The sequence below is a fragment of the Seriola aureovittata genome, chromosome 3 (genome assembly GCF_021018895.1).
Source record: "Seriola aureovittata isolate HTS-2021-v1 ecotype China chromosome 3, ASM2101889v1, whole genome shotgun sequence".
NCBI classification, from domain to species: domain Eukaryota; kingdom Metazoa; phylum Chordata; class Actinopteri; order Carangiformes; family Carangidae; genus Seriola; species Seriola aureovittata.
This window is the reverse complement of record NC_079366.1, coordinates 23,010,182-23,022,797: the sequence shown is the minus strand read 5'-3', so window position 1 is coordinate 23,022,797 and position 12,616 is coordinate 23,010,182. Positions and strand designations below refer to the sequence as shown.

The following is a 12,616-nucleotide window of genomic DNA, read 5'->3' as shown; positions in this document are numbered from 1 at the left end:
GTCTGCCAGGATCATTTCAGAACTTCTTGCACATTTACCAGTTAAAGCCGTGACAGATTTTCGGGGGGGGGGGGCTTTCTATGTGAATCGTAGAGCACATTTATTCAATTCAGTGTATATACTGATACCACAGGGTCAATATCATCTTCCCTAAGGACTCACACCAGACTGACTTATTTTCCATGGGGAAATCAACTTCTCTGTCTTTTATTACGTTACTGAGGGTTCTGTGAACAATTTCGATACTACACATTACAAAATAAGGAGACGGTGTGGCGGTTGTTCCAGAGCTCTAGACATCCCATTTCTGATAAAGATGTAGCCACAATATAGCTTCACCTTTGTATTCCAATCTGTTCTACACCCTCCATGTGAGAGGGAAAGTGTGTAGGAAGTCTAAATTTTAAGTTTAAGAATGGTTCCTATGTTCCTAAGATATGTTTTATACTTATTGTGTTCTACTTTGTAAATCTTGAAAAAGCAGTCCATCACTACCAAAACATACAATATAGATGCTGTACATGTGTAGATATTTAATGTCAAAATGACACATTATTTATGCATGACATCGTTATGCTTTTCTGATTTACTTCCTTCTGCGTATTGTTAAAACACTTGAGAAAATAAATTGATTAATTATGTATTTGTCACAAGCCTTGCTTGCGTGTACAAATGTTTAAATGTTTTTGTTAACCACCTTTTATTAGAGCTTACTGTCCCTTCACAAGACAAAATATATATTATAATCAAGTTGCACCGCATTGTTTTTTTTTGTTTGTTTTTTTTTTTACACGTGTCCTTCGTCATTCTTCAACTGGTAAAAATTCTCAATTATATTCAGTTCAGTCAGTGATAAACGGATAAGATGCAATGTTATTTTTGGATGAGTATTTTATTACACAAACCCATTTGCATCTGACCACTTCAGCCTTTCAGTGCGTACATGTATGCTTCACTGGACACTGGTTCTTTAAATTTCGTTGTTCACTCTTCAGTGTTTAACCTTTGATACAATTTTTCCATTTTCATTGTGCCACTTGTATACATTTTCAAATACTGCATTTGCTTGAATCTCCAATTTCTAAATAATTGCCAATAATTGCAAATTCTGACCTCTATTCCACATTTATTTTCCATGAATTCTATTGATGTCACAAGGGAGATACCACTGGCTCTTGCTTTAATTTCTTTTTGTGACCTGACCTCCTCAAACTTGAATGTTTCAGTCGCGTGGGTGGCTGTAGGATATGTTAATTCAACTCCATGCAGATGTTGCTATTATTATCCTTTGCAGAATGCCATGATCCATGATTTCCTTATTCATCAAACCTCCCCCACACGCATTGCATCTGTCCACCCAAGAATGAGACTCACACTTCACCATTTCAGAGAAAATCTATTGAGAGGAGACCCCCTAGTCCTCATTTTTTCCATGGGGAGGACAATTGCACAATGACACAGCCCCGTTTAGTGATGCATCACTGCCCAGGAAGTATTTGCCTCCTTCAAGTTCACCTCTTCACATTAAACATTTGTTCAAGAAAGCCCCTTTCTCCTGTAGTGTAGCTTTTTCCCACCATCAACTGATTTGGAATAGTGGGCCATTCACATCCTTCCAATCTCCTTAGAACAGAAACACAATAGAAAATTAATTAATTAATTTAGGGATGCAACTACTAACTTTTTAAAAATTATTTTCTTGGTTAATCCATCAATTAACTGTAAGAAAATAGCAAAAAATGCAATTTCTAAAAAGCCTGTGACATATTCAGACTGCTTCTTTTGTGCAACCAACAGTCTGGAACCCAAAGATATTCAAATTATCATAAAATCATTAAAGACCAACAAGCAAATCCTCACATCTGATGCGCTACAATCTTTCTGCCATTTCTGCTTAAGAAATCACTTAAGGGTAAAAGTAAGGGATTACCAGTATAATGGCAGATTGTTTTTCAAACAACTAATCAATTAATCTTTGAAGTTATTAATAAATAAAATAATTGTTTAAGTAATTTATCGAGCCAAATATCAAACAGTTACAGTCTAAACTTTTCTTGCTTTTCTCAGAATCATATCTTTGTAAAGCATATTTGGATGATAAGGCATGATCATTGTAATTGTAAATTACATGTAGTTTTCTGCTAAATTTGGCATTATTATTATTATTAACATTTTACAGATTGAATAATAATTTTAGTAATTAAAGTAATGGTAAATAAAATGATAAGGAAAATTAATGATATTTGCCTCCATTCATCAACTGTCTGCCTGTATCTGTACAGTATCTGTAGAGTCAGTGTGCTGAAACCTTGGCATTGATGTTGTCTGCTATTTGTGCACAGTCAAATGAGACCGTATTTGCATTTCCCCACAAGCTATCTCCTGCACTGAGATGTAATGAGTGTATTTTTATACGTCGTCTGCTGTTCAAATATTGCAGCAAAAGGAGCCAATGTCTGATGGAACGCTACCTAAAAATGTTTTTGTTTGTTTGTTGATAACAACAAACACGATAGTCAAAAATTAGTCTGCTTTGGGAGACACCTGTTTTGTGCAGCTTTACATCTGACCAGCAGGATTTGGGTTTTGATAAGCAGGAGGTCAGTATGAGGGGGGAGAGGCCTGTTAATGCTTTACCAACTGGCAGAAGGAGAGCGACAAAGGAGACCACTGCCTATTCAAAGGCCACAGTGCAACCCCTCTCGCATGCCAAGCATTCCAATGTGCTGTGTAAAGGTTGGGCCGGCAGAGAGCAACCACAGGGCCTTTCTCATGAGGGCCACCTTAAACACACACAGACAAAGCTTGAAACAGGCTGTGTGATGCTCTCTGACATCCACTGACTCCAATGCTTTTCTGTGTGTATTAGTACGGTGAGAAACTGTGACTAAAATGCACGGATTAGCCACTTGTCGTGTCCTCTTAGATAATAATGATGTATATCTTTTACCACATTCAACCAGACTTTTTTTTTTCTTTTATAGAGATCTCTCTTACAGTACGAGTTTGTTTTTTTGTTTTTTTTGTTAAATTGTGGCAGATCTTTTACCAGTCCTGTCTTGCCAAATGTTTGTTTGTTTTTTCAGTAACAGGCCCTGCCTTTCCATCCTGTGCTAGGTCACTCAGTAATTACAGGTGCAAGCCAGGGGCATCTGAACGGCTGCCAGATCTCAATGCGCCATCACCTGTGAATAGAGCCCTTCCCATGATCCTGCATTGTGTCCCGTTTTGATGATCTAATGCCGGTGTCTTATGAGGTCAAGAGTAGAAAATGTTCAAGACCTATTGAAACTAAAGGGTTGGTCCAAACTGGTATGAACTGGTTACCTAAAACATTTTGCTGTAGCATGCTGAAGATTAATTTAAGCTGCACAAAAATGTCAGTGTTAATAAATGGCAACTGGTCAGTTTAATGGAGAATGTGTTTCAGTTTGTTCTCTGCAGCACAGTGACATAACACAGTTGGCCAGGGACACTGTTTAATATTCCCTGTTTTCAATTTGCTCAAATTAATCAAACAAAAAGCTTCTCGTGTATTTATCTTTTTTGGCTAAGCAAAGGAAAGTTGATGACTATTTGTCCCCTTGAAAAGGCAGTTTGAGTTGTGACAGTTTACTTTCACCTGCACTAAATGTTCATGTGTTTTTTAACTGAAGCTTCAATAACTGTTGTGAGGCCATCAGCAGTGCCGGTAGTTTTGTTGTAGCTGGGCAGGTGCAATCAGCCTTTACCTCCCGTACTGAAATGCAAATATTGGCCTGTTCCATGTGTGTGCAAATAAGCAGGTGCAACAGACGTGGATCCATTCACACTGTTGCCTGATAGATGGCAGACGATTTTGTGCTCTGAGATCTGTTGGTTTGGATGTTCAGTCTTTTGCACTCCAGTGCAATTGGTTCAGTGTTTATATGAAGTGCTAGAAGATGTAGTAAGATCATTTAAGTAAAAATAGCAATATCACATGATAACAAAACCCCGTTATGAGCAAAGGTCCTGTGTTAGAACAAGCAGATAAATATGAGTCACAAGATGTACTGAAAGTAAAAGTATCATTTCGCAGACTGGCCCTGTTAGTGTTATATTATTGTATAACTGAATCATTATTATTGATACACTAACACATAAATATTTTGATATTTTAGTTGGTCAGAATGGAGCTAGTTTGAACTGTTTTTCTATACTTTTGGGTAAAATTTTATCTACAGCAGCGGATGATGATTTATAGAGCTGAAACAATGAAAATTAAATAACAACAAATTTGATAAATTCATCATTTAAATCACTCTGAGGAAAAATGCCAAACATTTTCTTGTTCCAGCTTCTCAGACATAATGATTTGCTGTTTGTCTTTGTCTGCATGTCTTTGTTTGCATAAAAGTAGAAGAAACACTTTTGGGTTTTTGATGATTCACAGTTTAGAGACATATTGTCTCAACTGATATCATATTTTGCATGTAAAAAAAAAGTAACTAGCAATTACAAAAATTAATGTAATACAGTACAAAGAATAGAATAAAATGAAAATACTCAAAATACAAGTACCTAAAAATTGCACTTAATTGTATGAGGTTATTGGTTATTTCTCACTGCTGTCCATATGCTTTACCCTGGGAAAGATTTGCAGCCAAATAAACATGACGTTCATCATAATGTATATGATGCATCCTATGAAAAAGAAAAACAAATACAGAAGCAGTGGTGTAGTTCCTGGGCGGGGAGCACTGATGAAGTGTTTTTGCAACAAGTGGGGGTCCAGCTCTTTACGCAAAATGACCAGTGCGTACTCCTCCCGGTCTCTGTGTGCTGCCTCGTCTGTTACACATATGTCCCCCGGTACCCTGCTCGCAGAGAATGCGCTGAGCACAGTGTTGGATGTTGGACTGCACCATTCCTGCCGTCTCCACCAGGGAGGCTGTAATCCGATCCTGTTTGGAGGAGCCGTTGTGCAGCCTGTGAAAAGGAAGAGGGCACTGCTCCGCGCTCTGACGCTCTCCCCTCCACTCCTCCCCTTTCTGCCGAGTGTCACCCTCTTTCTCCCTCATCTGTTCACTCCCTGCTCGGTGAGGCTGGTCGGCGGCGCACAAACCACCGGGATCGTCGCATCGCATTGTTCACCTAACACCCAAACCCCGTTTAAGTCGGCGTATCACGGCGGAGCTTTCACCTCCAATTTTCTTTTTTTCCCTTTTCTTTTTTTTTTTTTTTTTTTTTTTTTTTTTAAATGCCTTTACCGGGGGAATCTACTGCATGCACGCCAGTCCGGTGACGTGCCCGAGCATGTTCACACTAGAGACAGCGTCGGATTTACCTGAGAGTACACAGCCCTCACACTGTCAGAGCTTTCTCCTCACCACGCACAGAGATTTGGACTTCACCGACTGTCACTGAAGAGGAAAAAGGGGAAACACACCGGATTACAAGGATGGGGTTCTACGGCACTTTAAAGATGATTTTCTACAAAGTGAGTTGGATTTCCGCTTGTACCCACCGCCCGTGTCACCTCCAACACATCTCCGTTTCTCATTATTTAATGTTTGACTCGCTCTGTCGCCCTCATTATGTTTGACGCCCCTCTCACGGCAGATTGTGCGGCCACTGCGGAGGATGAACAGCAGTGTAGCAGACCCCCAGAGACGCCGCTTTAATTGCCGGGGCCTTTATGTTATGTTAGCGTAATATCACGACGCGATTTGGCATCCTTTCCCTTCATAGTAACTTCAGCCGCGTAAATAAACGCCACCGCCGTGAGTCAGGAATAATCAGTGCATTTGTAAACGGGTTGCGGCTGTGGCACTTTTATGGCCATTTAATTCTGCAGTGCTGGATGAAAATGTGTCCGTAATTCCGCGTTTTTAAACTACTGATTTTGGTGTTTGTGGATGGCAATTTAGCCATTGCGATGGCTCGATGCTCTCTGCACCTGAACACCAACTGTGTTCCTCCCTTTCGCATAACCTCGTAACCACAACACATATTCTATGTACTACACATAAATGGCTGATGTCACCCCCATCTATGTTTTTAATACATGCAGACTTTCATTTTTGTAAATAACTATCAGTTTCTGGCGCAAAAAACAGCCAGTTGCCCCTGCAATCCTCCCCAGTTTGCAGGCTTATTATGATTCTACATTATGCAGCAGTGGTTATCTTGCACTGTCCAAAGTGACTGCCTGAGATGCATGCATGTGATCAGTCTGCTGTTGCCTGTTGGAGTAGCCTATTCCCTGACATTGTGCACTTGCCTCAGGCTCCAAGCACACATAATGGGTCACTGTGTCAGACTGTGTGAGGTAGAATATCCTCAAGGATGTTGGGTGTATTATGGCTGGATGGCAGCCATGAGATGATGTTAGTTGGGAATGCAGAGTACAAACAAAAATATGAAAGGGAATCCATTATGCAGAGCGTGTAATGTAAACAGATTTGTTAATCATTTAAAATCTGACTCTGAAAGTCCCTCATAGGGGATTTTTTTGTGTAGCTGTGTGCACCCTGTGTAGTGTTGAAGCTTTTACTCAGTTAAGCCTAATAATTGAGTGAAAATGTAATTCTTAATCAGTGGGTAGCAGGTTATAGATTTGAACGTTCGCTCATTTGAATTCTCCATCCATTTTGTGGATTTTTTTATTCTAATAGCTCTGGATTTTGAACTGAATTTCTGTGCGGGTCTTTCCCTGCACCCACAGAAACTGAAACACCAAGACTGATTTATTGTAATGACACGTTTGCGCTGATTTTTGTGGTTTGATTGTAGTTTTGGTCCTTAACAGTTCTGCAACTTGCTCATTCTCTCCAAAATGGCCAGTTCTCGGATTCAAGTGTCTCTGCATCTCTAGCAGTGCTGATTGACATGATGAAACTGTTTGATGTCTGCTTGGAAGACTGTTTGAAAAATGAGAAAAGATGTTTCAAGTGACTGATGCTGCAGGATGTAGACTTCGTAGAAATAAATCAACACATTATGTAAGAGCGATTGCTGTCTTTAAAATATCATTAACTCTCTGTTTATCCATCTGTCGTGCTTTTGGCCAGATAGGGAAGGGTAAGCCAAGAGGAGGAAGGAAGGACTGATTAGTAGTGATTTACAAACACTGCGCTCTCTTGTTACCTTTTCTCAGGCTGAAACACAAGAAGAGGCTGGTTATATGCTGGGGGTTTTTTTCTTCACGCCTGCATTTAGTTTGAGGCTTTTTGTTTTTGTTTTTACATGTTACACACACAGGCGCGCACAGTCTAAGCCAGCCAGCACTCCCCCCTTTTCTTTCTCTCTCTCTCTCTCTCTCTCTCTGAAACACACACACAAAACATACGCTCACACACCCAATGCATGCATACACACACCCAGGCTCTCCTTGGCTACTGAACTGCCATTGCAGTGAGATCACCGCTTTAAGAACAAGGCAGTCAGGTTCAAGAACCGGATCCTAACGAGCAGGGATATCTTCTAACCCCCTCTTAATGTTCTTCAGCAGTTAAACAATCTCTATCAGCCAGATATGTTAAATGTAGACAAGTGGAACCTAAGCTACATTCCCGCCTAGCTTTTGAAAACATTTTGAGCACATCTACATCATCTTTTTTTCTTTTTTTCTTTTTTTTTTACACATTTCTCTGCCTATTCTATACACTATCATCATGATTGACTAGAGCTTTTTATGGCTCTTTCCTTGAACTGCTCTGCAGCTTCACACATGAGCTGCCTTGTGAGGAAAGGATCACAAATCATTGGTCAGATCACAGTCTAATGTCCCGGGGGCACATAACCTGCATTTGCATGTTGACGTGTGCTGGTCATGTGCACATACCTATATAAAGCCAGGTTGACTGGTTGACTGTCACTTGCTTTGGTGCATTGATTCTTAGGTAGGGATCCTGTATTGATACCTAATAATTAGATATAGTTGCTGACATCCTGCTTACCACTGAGCGTTTCTGAGTGAAATAAAACATTCGTCACACGTCATCTTTTTTTTTTGTCTTAAGTGCAAACGTGCCCCTGAGGCTGAAAACACAGAACAAGCGCACACTCACCAAATTATAGTGATAAACGAAAACACATATCTTGAGGAGGGACATATAATCATTCCACTGTAAATCCAGACAGTATGGAGTCAAATACCCAAAGCTCTTATATTTAACAGCATTTATAGCAACACTGCAATAACATAAATGCATTGTAAGAGCATTGTTTGCCTCAAAGGAAAAAAAGAAAAGTTAATTTTGAATGTGGTTTCTGGTTTCTACAATAGCAGTCCCCAGTACAGGTTGTGTCTTCCTGGACTGGAACTGTAGACAAACTGTTACCAAATCATTTCACCCTGAATGAAAGTGCAAAAGCCTGAATTTGCTGTGCCAACAAAGCAAAAGAACAATGTGAAATAAACAAAACATGCCATGTGCTACCATGCAGGAATAAATCGTTCATGTGCAAAATGATGTGTATTGATTGTCAAAATATACCCTTGGTGGTGTGGCTGATTTCTACAATATTGCTGATTTGCCGTGAAGCCTAGAGAGATTTGAGAAAACAGTCTTTTTGTCACTTTGTTGAATCAGTGGCTTTACTGGAGGCTGAAACTGTCAGACCGTGATCAAATGTAGCTGAGCTTTCACTTATACATGAAACATATTTAATTAATCAGAGAACAAGGCCAGATTGTCGCATTGTATATTTTTTTTCTTCCAGACACTTGAAATCGGTGTTCAGTTACTCTGTTTGCTTGTTTATTCATGAGGGACCGGCGATGCGATGGTGATCACTTGCATGTGTGGTGAGAAGCGTTGCCAGAGAAAGTGGCAGGCATGGGATGAGGAAAATTGGCTTGCCCAGGCCCTTACACAGACTCCTTTGTTTGCGCTGTAGGGTAGGTGGTAACAGGGACTGGGCGCTGTGTGTTCATGCAGGTGATATTGAATGATAACGAACTGACGTGGTCTGTTTTTCTTTCTCAAGTACTGGTGCGAATCAGACTTCAGTATCAAAGAATGCACCCTGTACCCTCCCCGAACAAGTTCTTGTGTGCACGAACATACTGTACCCCGTGGAGTTTTGGGTGTGAATGTGTGATTTCCTCTGGATATTATGGGGTGTCTGGTTGCACAAGGATCGCTGTTCACTTGTCATGTCCCTCCAAAATGGGAAATAATCAAAATAAAGCACAACAGTGTAAAACAAGCACCTGCTTTGTATCCTGCCATGTCATAATGTTGAGCAGCTACATTTATAGATGGGTCTTATCTTTCTGCTTTCTTATGGAACATGTTAATAAACGGAATGAATCTCTAGCCTATGCATTAAAGATTAATTTCCCATTTGCATAAAGCTGTTGCAAGACTGTGGTGTCTGTTTTTTATTATGCTGAATTTCAGACATAATGTTAACAAAGTCTGTAACTTGCAAAAGTGATTTTCCTCTTCCACCACTGCTTTTAAAAGCTTCTATGACCCATGTCCTTTCTTAATTTTTTTTTTTCAAGAGCTGCCCTCTCACTTAAAAGTAAAAAGTTATCAAAAGGATGCCATATAATAATAATTCAATTTGTTTTGTGTTTCAATACGGTCTCGTCCATTTTTTTATTTTATTTTATTTTATTTTATTTTATTTTTTTTGATGGTTTCTAATGTTTTTCTTTTGTTTTCTTTCTTAGATGAAAAGAAAGTTGGACCATGGCCCCGAGGTCCGATCTTTCCCTTCAGGAAAAAAGCCCTGCAAAGGCCCAGAGTATCCAAGGTAAAGACACCTTTATTTCAAACATAAGACTTGTATTTGTCCTGCAGTGCCCTGCTTTTGTGTCCCCTCCTAGGATCAAAAGGATTTTGGTAGAAATTAAATTTTGAAGAGCATTATCTCGGTAATTTCATGCTGTCCACATATTAAAAGAAAATAAATAATAAAATAATATCTTGAGGTATGAACAAAGATGCTATATGTGTCTTCAAATAGAATGATGCTTCACATTTCATTGTGTGCAGCATCCAGCGCACAGTCCCAGATGTTTCTCTAACCCTAAATATTTAATGCATGTGTTCACATGTAGCCACATTAAAATTCAGACTGAACACAGCCACTTAACTGTAAATGTTGCCATCTAACTGGCCTCCGTCTCAGCTTCGTCTCCCATTAAAAATGAATCAATAATGAAATAGACCCCCAACTTCCCATTTTGCTGTCAGCAAGCCGACTGCGACGTGCCGAGGGTGCCCACTGGCCAGTTTCTCCTGCTGCCCTTACATTACAAGGGCACATTGGTGCCTTTTGAAGTCCTGTGCTGCTTTTCACGCCCAGGTTCTGACAACAGGAGAGTCTGGACCTAACAGAAATCTGTGGGACCGTGTGCACACTTTGAAGTCTGAGTCAGAAATATGTGTGGTCAGTTTAGTAGTCATACTAAGCTAAAACTAATGCAGTCCTGCAATAAATCCTCACTTTATGAAGGTTATAATATTTTTGTTGAGGTGTTGATTCAACTTTATGGTCATTTTGTAGGATGTAATTTGTGGTGCTGTTGAACTGTATTGCATTATACATGGAAGTGTTTTCATTATGTAACCTACCCTCAAATGAGACGGAAAAAATGGTAGAAACGTCTGTCAGTATAACAAAGTAGTTTGGAGATCTTTCAAGCTAATGCTTACAGTCTTGTGATTTTGATGTTCAGTTTGAAACAACAAAACATGTGATAAGGACATAGACATATTCTTACTGCTCTGAATGTTTTGGTGCAGTGTGAAGTTTGCTTTTTGTTTACATCTGTAAATTTAGATTTCTTTGGACTGTTATTATGTAACTATTTCAATTATGTAAGAATATCAAAGCTGCTGTTGGATCTGAAGACAATAAACTGCTTCTTGGCTGTGTAAATTCAAGATATTATACATTTGATCATAACAACACAACCATTCATTTGGTCATAACTTGTACATAATAAAAAAAAGGGTAAATTAAGAAAATTGCCTTGAACTAAAAAGAAAACAGAGTGTTGCTTTCAGCTCTCTTCTTTTTTTTTTTTCATTGCTAAATCCAATCAGTGATGGGCAAAAATGCAGCTTTAAATATTTAACTTTGCAATATTGGCTGCCCCATTAAACCACAGGCCTTATTTAGTGTTATTGTTGTTGTCAAAATAATTTTAAGTGTAAATATCTGCAAAGGCCTCGACAAAACTAACCCTAATACAAATAAACATTCTCATAATGTCTTTATTATTGACCTCATTAATAGTGGATCCTTAATATGTCTGTCATGTTCCTGTAATGTTTGTTTTCTTCCCTTTTTCTGTAATACTAGCAGTGCTTTCACATCCTCACTCTAAAGCCTGCACTATTTGCCTCTAACAGTCTCATAACGTTATTGATTTTTAAGTCATTTTCATTTTTTCCTGTAAATTGCAGCCCGACAGGAATTGTCCCATGTCCAGCCACACCCACCACATTTGGCCACATCAGAACAGCCAACGGTCAGGGGCAACAGAGACGGCGTATCACCTCAATCCAGCCACCCACGGGTCTCCAAGAATGGCTCCGAACATTTCAGGTGAGCACAGTGGAGTTTTATTCTTCTTTTTTTCGGTCCCCTTGGGCGACTCTGAACCCTTGAGCAAAAGCTCATCAAACAGCAGATGTTGTGCCCAATCAATGTTCACTTAGTCTCAGAGATAATTGCTGCCTTGTTGTTCTGGCCCATCACATTACCATAGGCACTGTAGCGTGGAATTGGAACTAGCCCTACCTGTTCAGTCTAAAAAGAGTTACGGTAAGATCACGTGTCTATTGTAGACTTATCGTCTGTATTAAAAGTTAAACAGATGTTGAGATGCTTCTGTGATCCCTCGGAATTAATGAAGTTACTGCAGGATGATCTAAGTCTATGATTACCTTGTCATGTATTTTTACTGCATTATCTAAGGAGAATAACGCTGACTTTGGTTGTCTTAAGAGGTCATTTTGTGTTCATGATGAGCAATAATTTGCTCATATTTTCAACCACCTCAGTGATTACTGTTAGTGTCTCTAGAGACAAGGTAATACTGCATTCATTTTTCCACATTATAGTTTACCTCACTTTTATATTCATGTCGCTGTGCATCATTTTCTGTACGGATGCATCATAACAGCATTTTCTTTCATGTTAGACATCAGCTCTAATGATTCCAGACCTCATTGAAATATCATGTCATTTAAACATATTAGCCTTGATGGGGTCTGTCTTATTTCCTATATAATAGGTTGCCATGGATTTTATTACCTAAGAGAGCTGTAAACTCATCATCTTCGAATGGCTGAGCCAACCTGGGACACTAATGTTTATTTTAAACATATTAATCCTCAGGCCTGACCTACCACTGTCTACTGATTAAGGCTACAGGCACCTCAAACTTACATTCTGTACATTCCCCAGTCCAGTCCTAGCCTGTAGCTGCCATTATAGATGGAAACACGAGTACAAAGCGGCGTGCAGCAGCTACAACGAATGTTTTTTTTTTTCATAAAAACTGGTTGTATTTTGGGATTTCGCAGGATAAAAACAAGGACACACTGTCATGGCAAAGTCACATTTTACATTAAAGGATTAGTTTGAGATTTTGGGAAATAATACACTTACTTGCCTTTGTGCC

At 39.3% G+C, this 12,616-nt stretch overlaps 1 protein-coding gene across 5 annotated transcripts in view; it reads left to right on the top strand.

The window, feature by feature from the left end:
• The window catches only part of fbxw7 (F-box and WD repeat domain containing 7), a 109,861-nt gene that overhangs the window by 77,869 nt on the left and 19,376 nt on the right, over positions 1-12,616 (top strand). For 4 of the 5 annotated variants that reach the window (XM_056368899.1, XM_056368890.1, XM_056368881.1 and 1 more), the window contains 2 exons: positions 9,650-9,732; positions 11,394-11,535. In XM_056368899.1, coding sequence (XP_056224874.1) covers positions 9,650-9,732; positions 11,394-11,535 — 225 coding nt within the window. Of the gene's footprint in view, positions 1-5,078; positions 5,462-9,649; positions 9,733-11,393; positions 11,536-12,616 lie in introns of those variants that run through there. The other variant, XM_056368916.1, reaches the window with a different exon arrangement.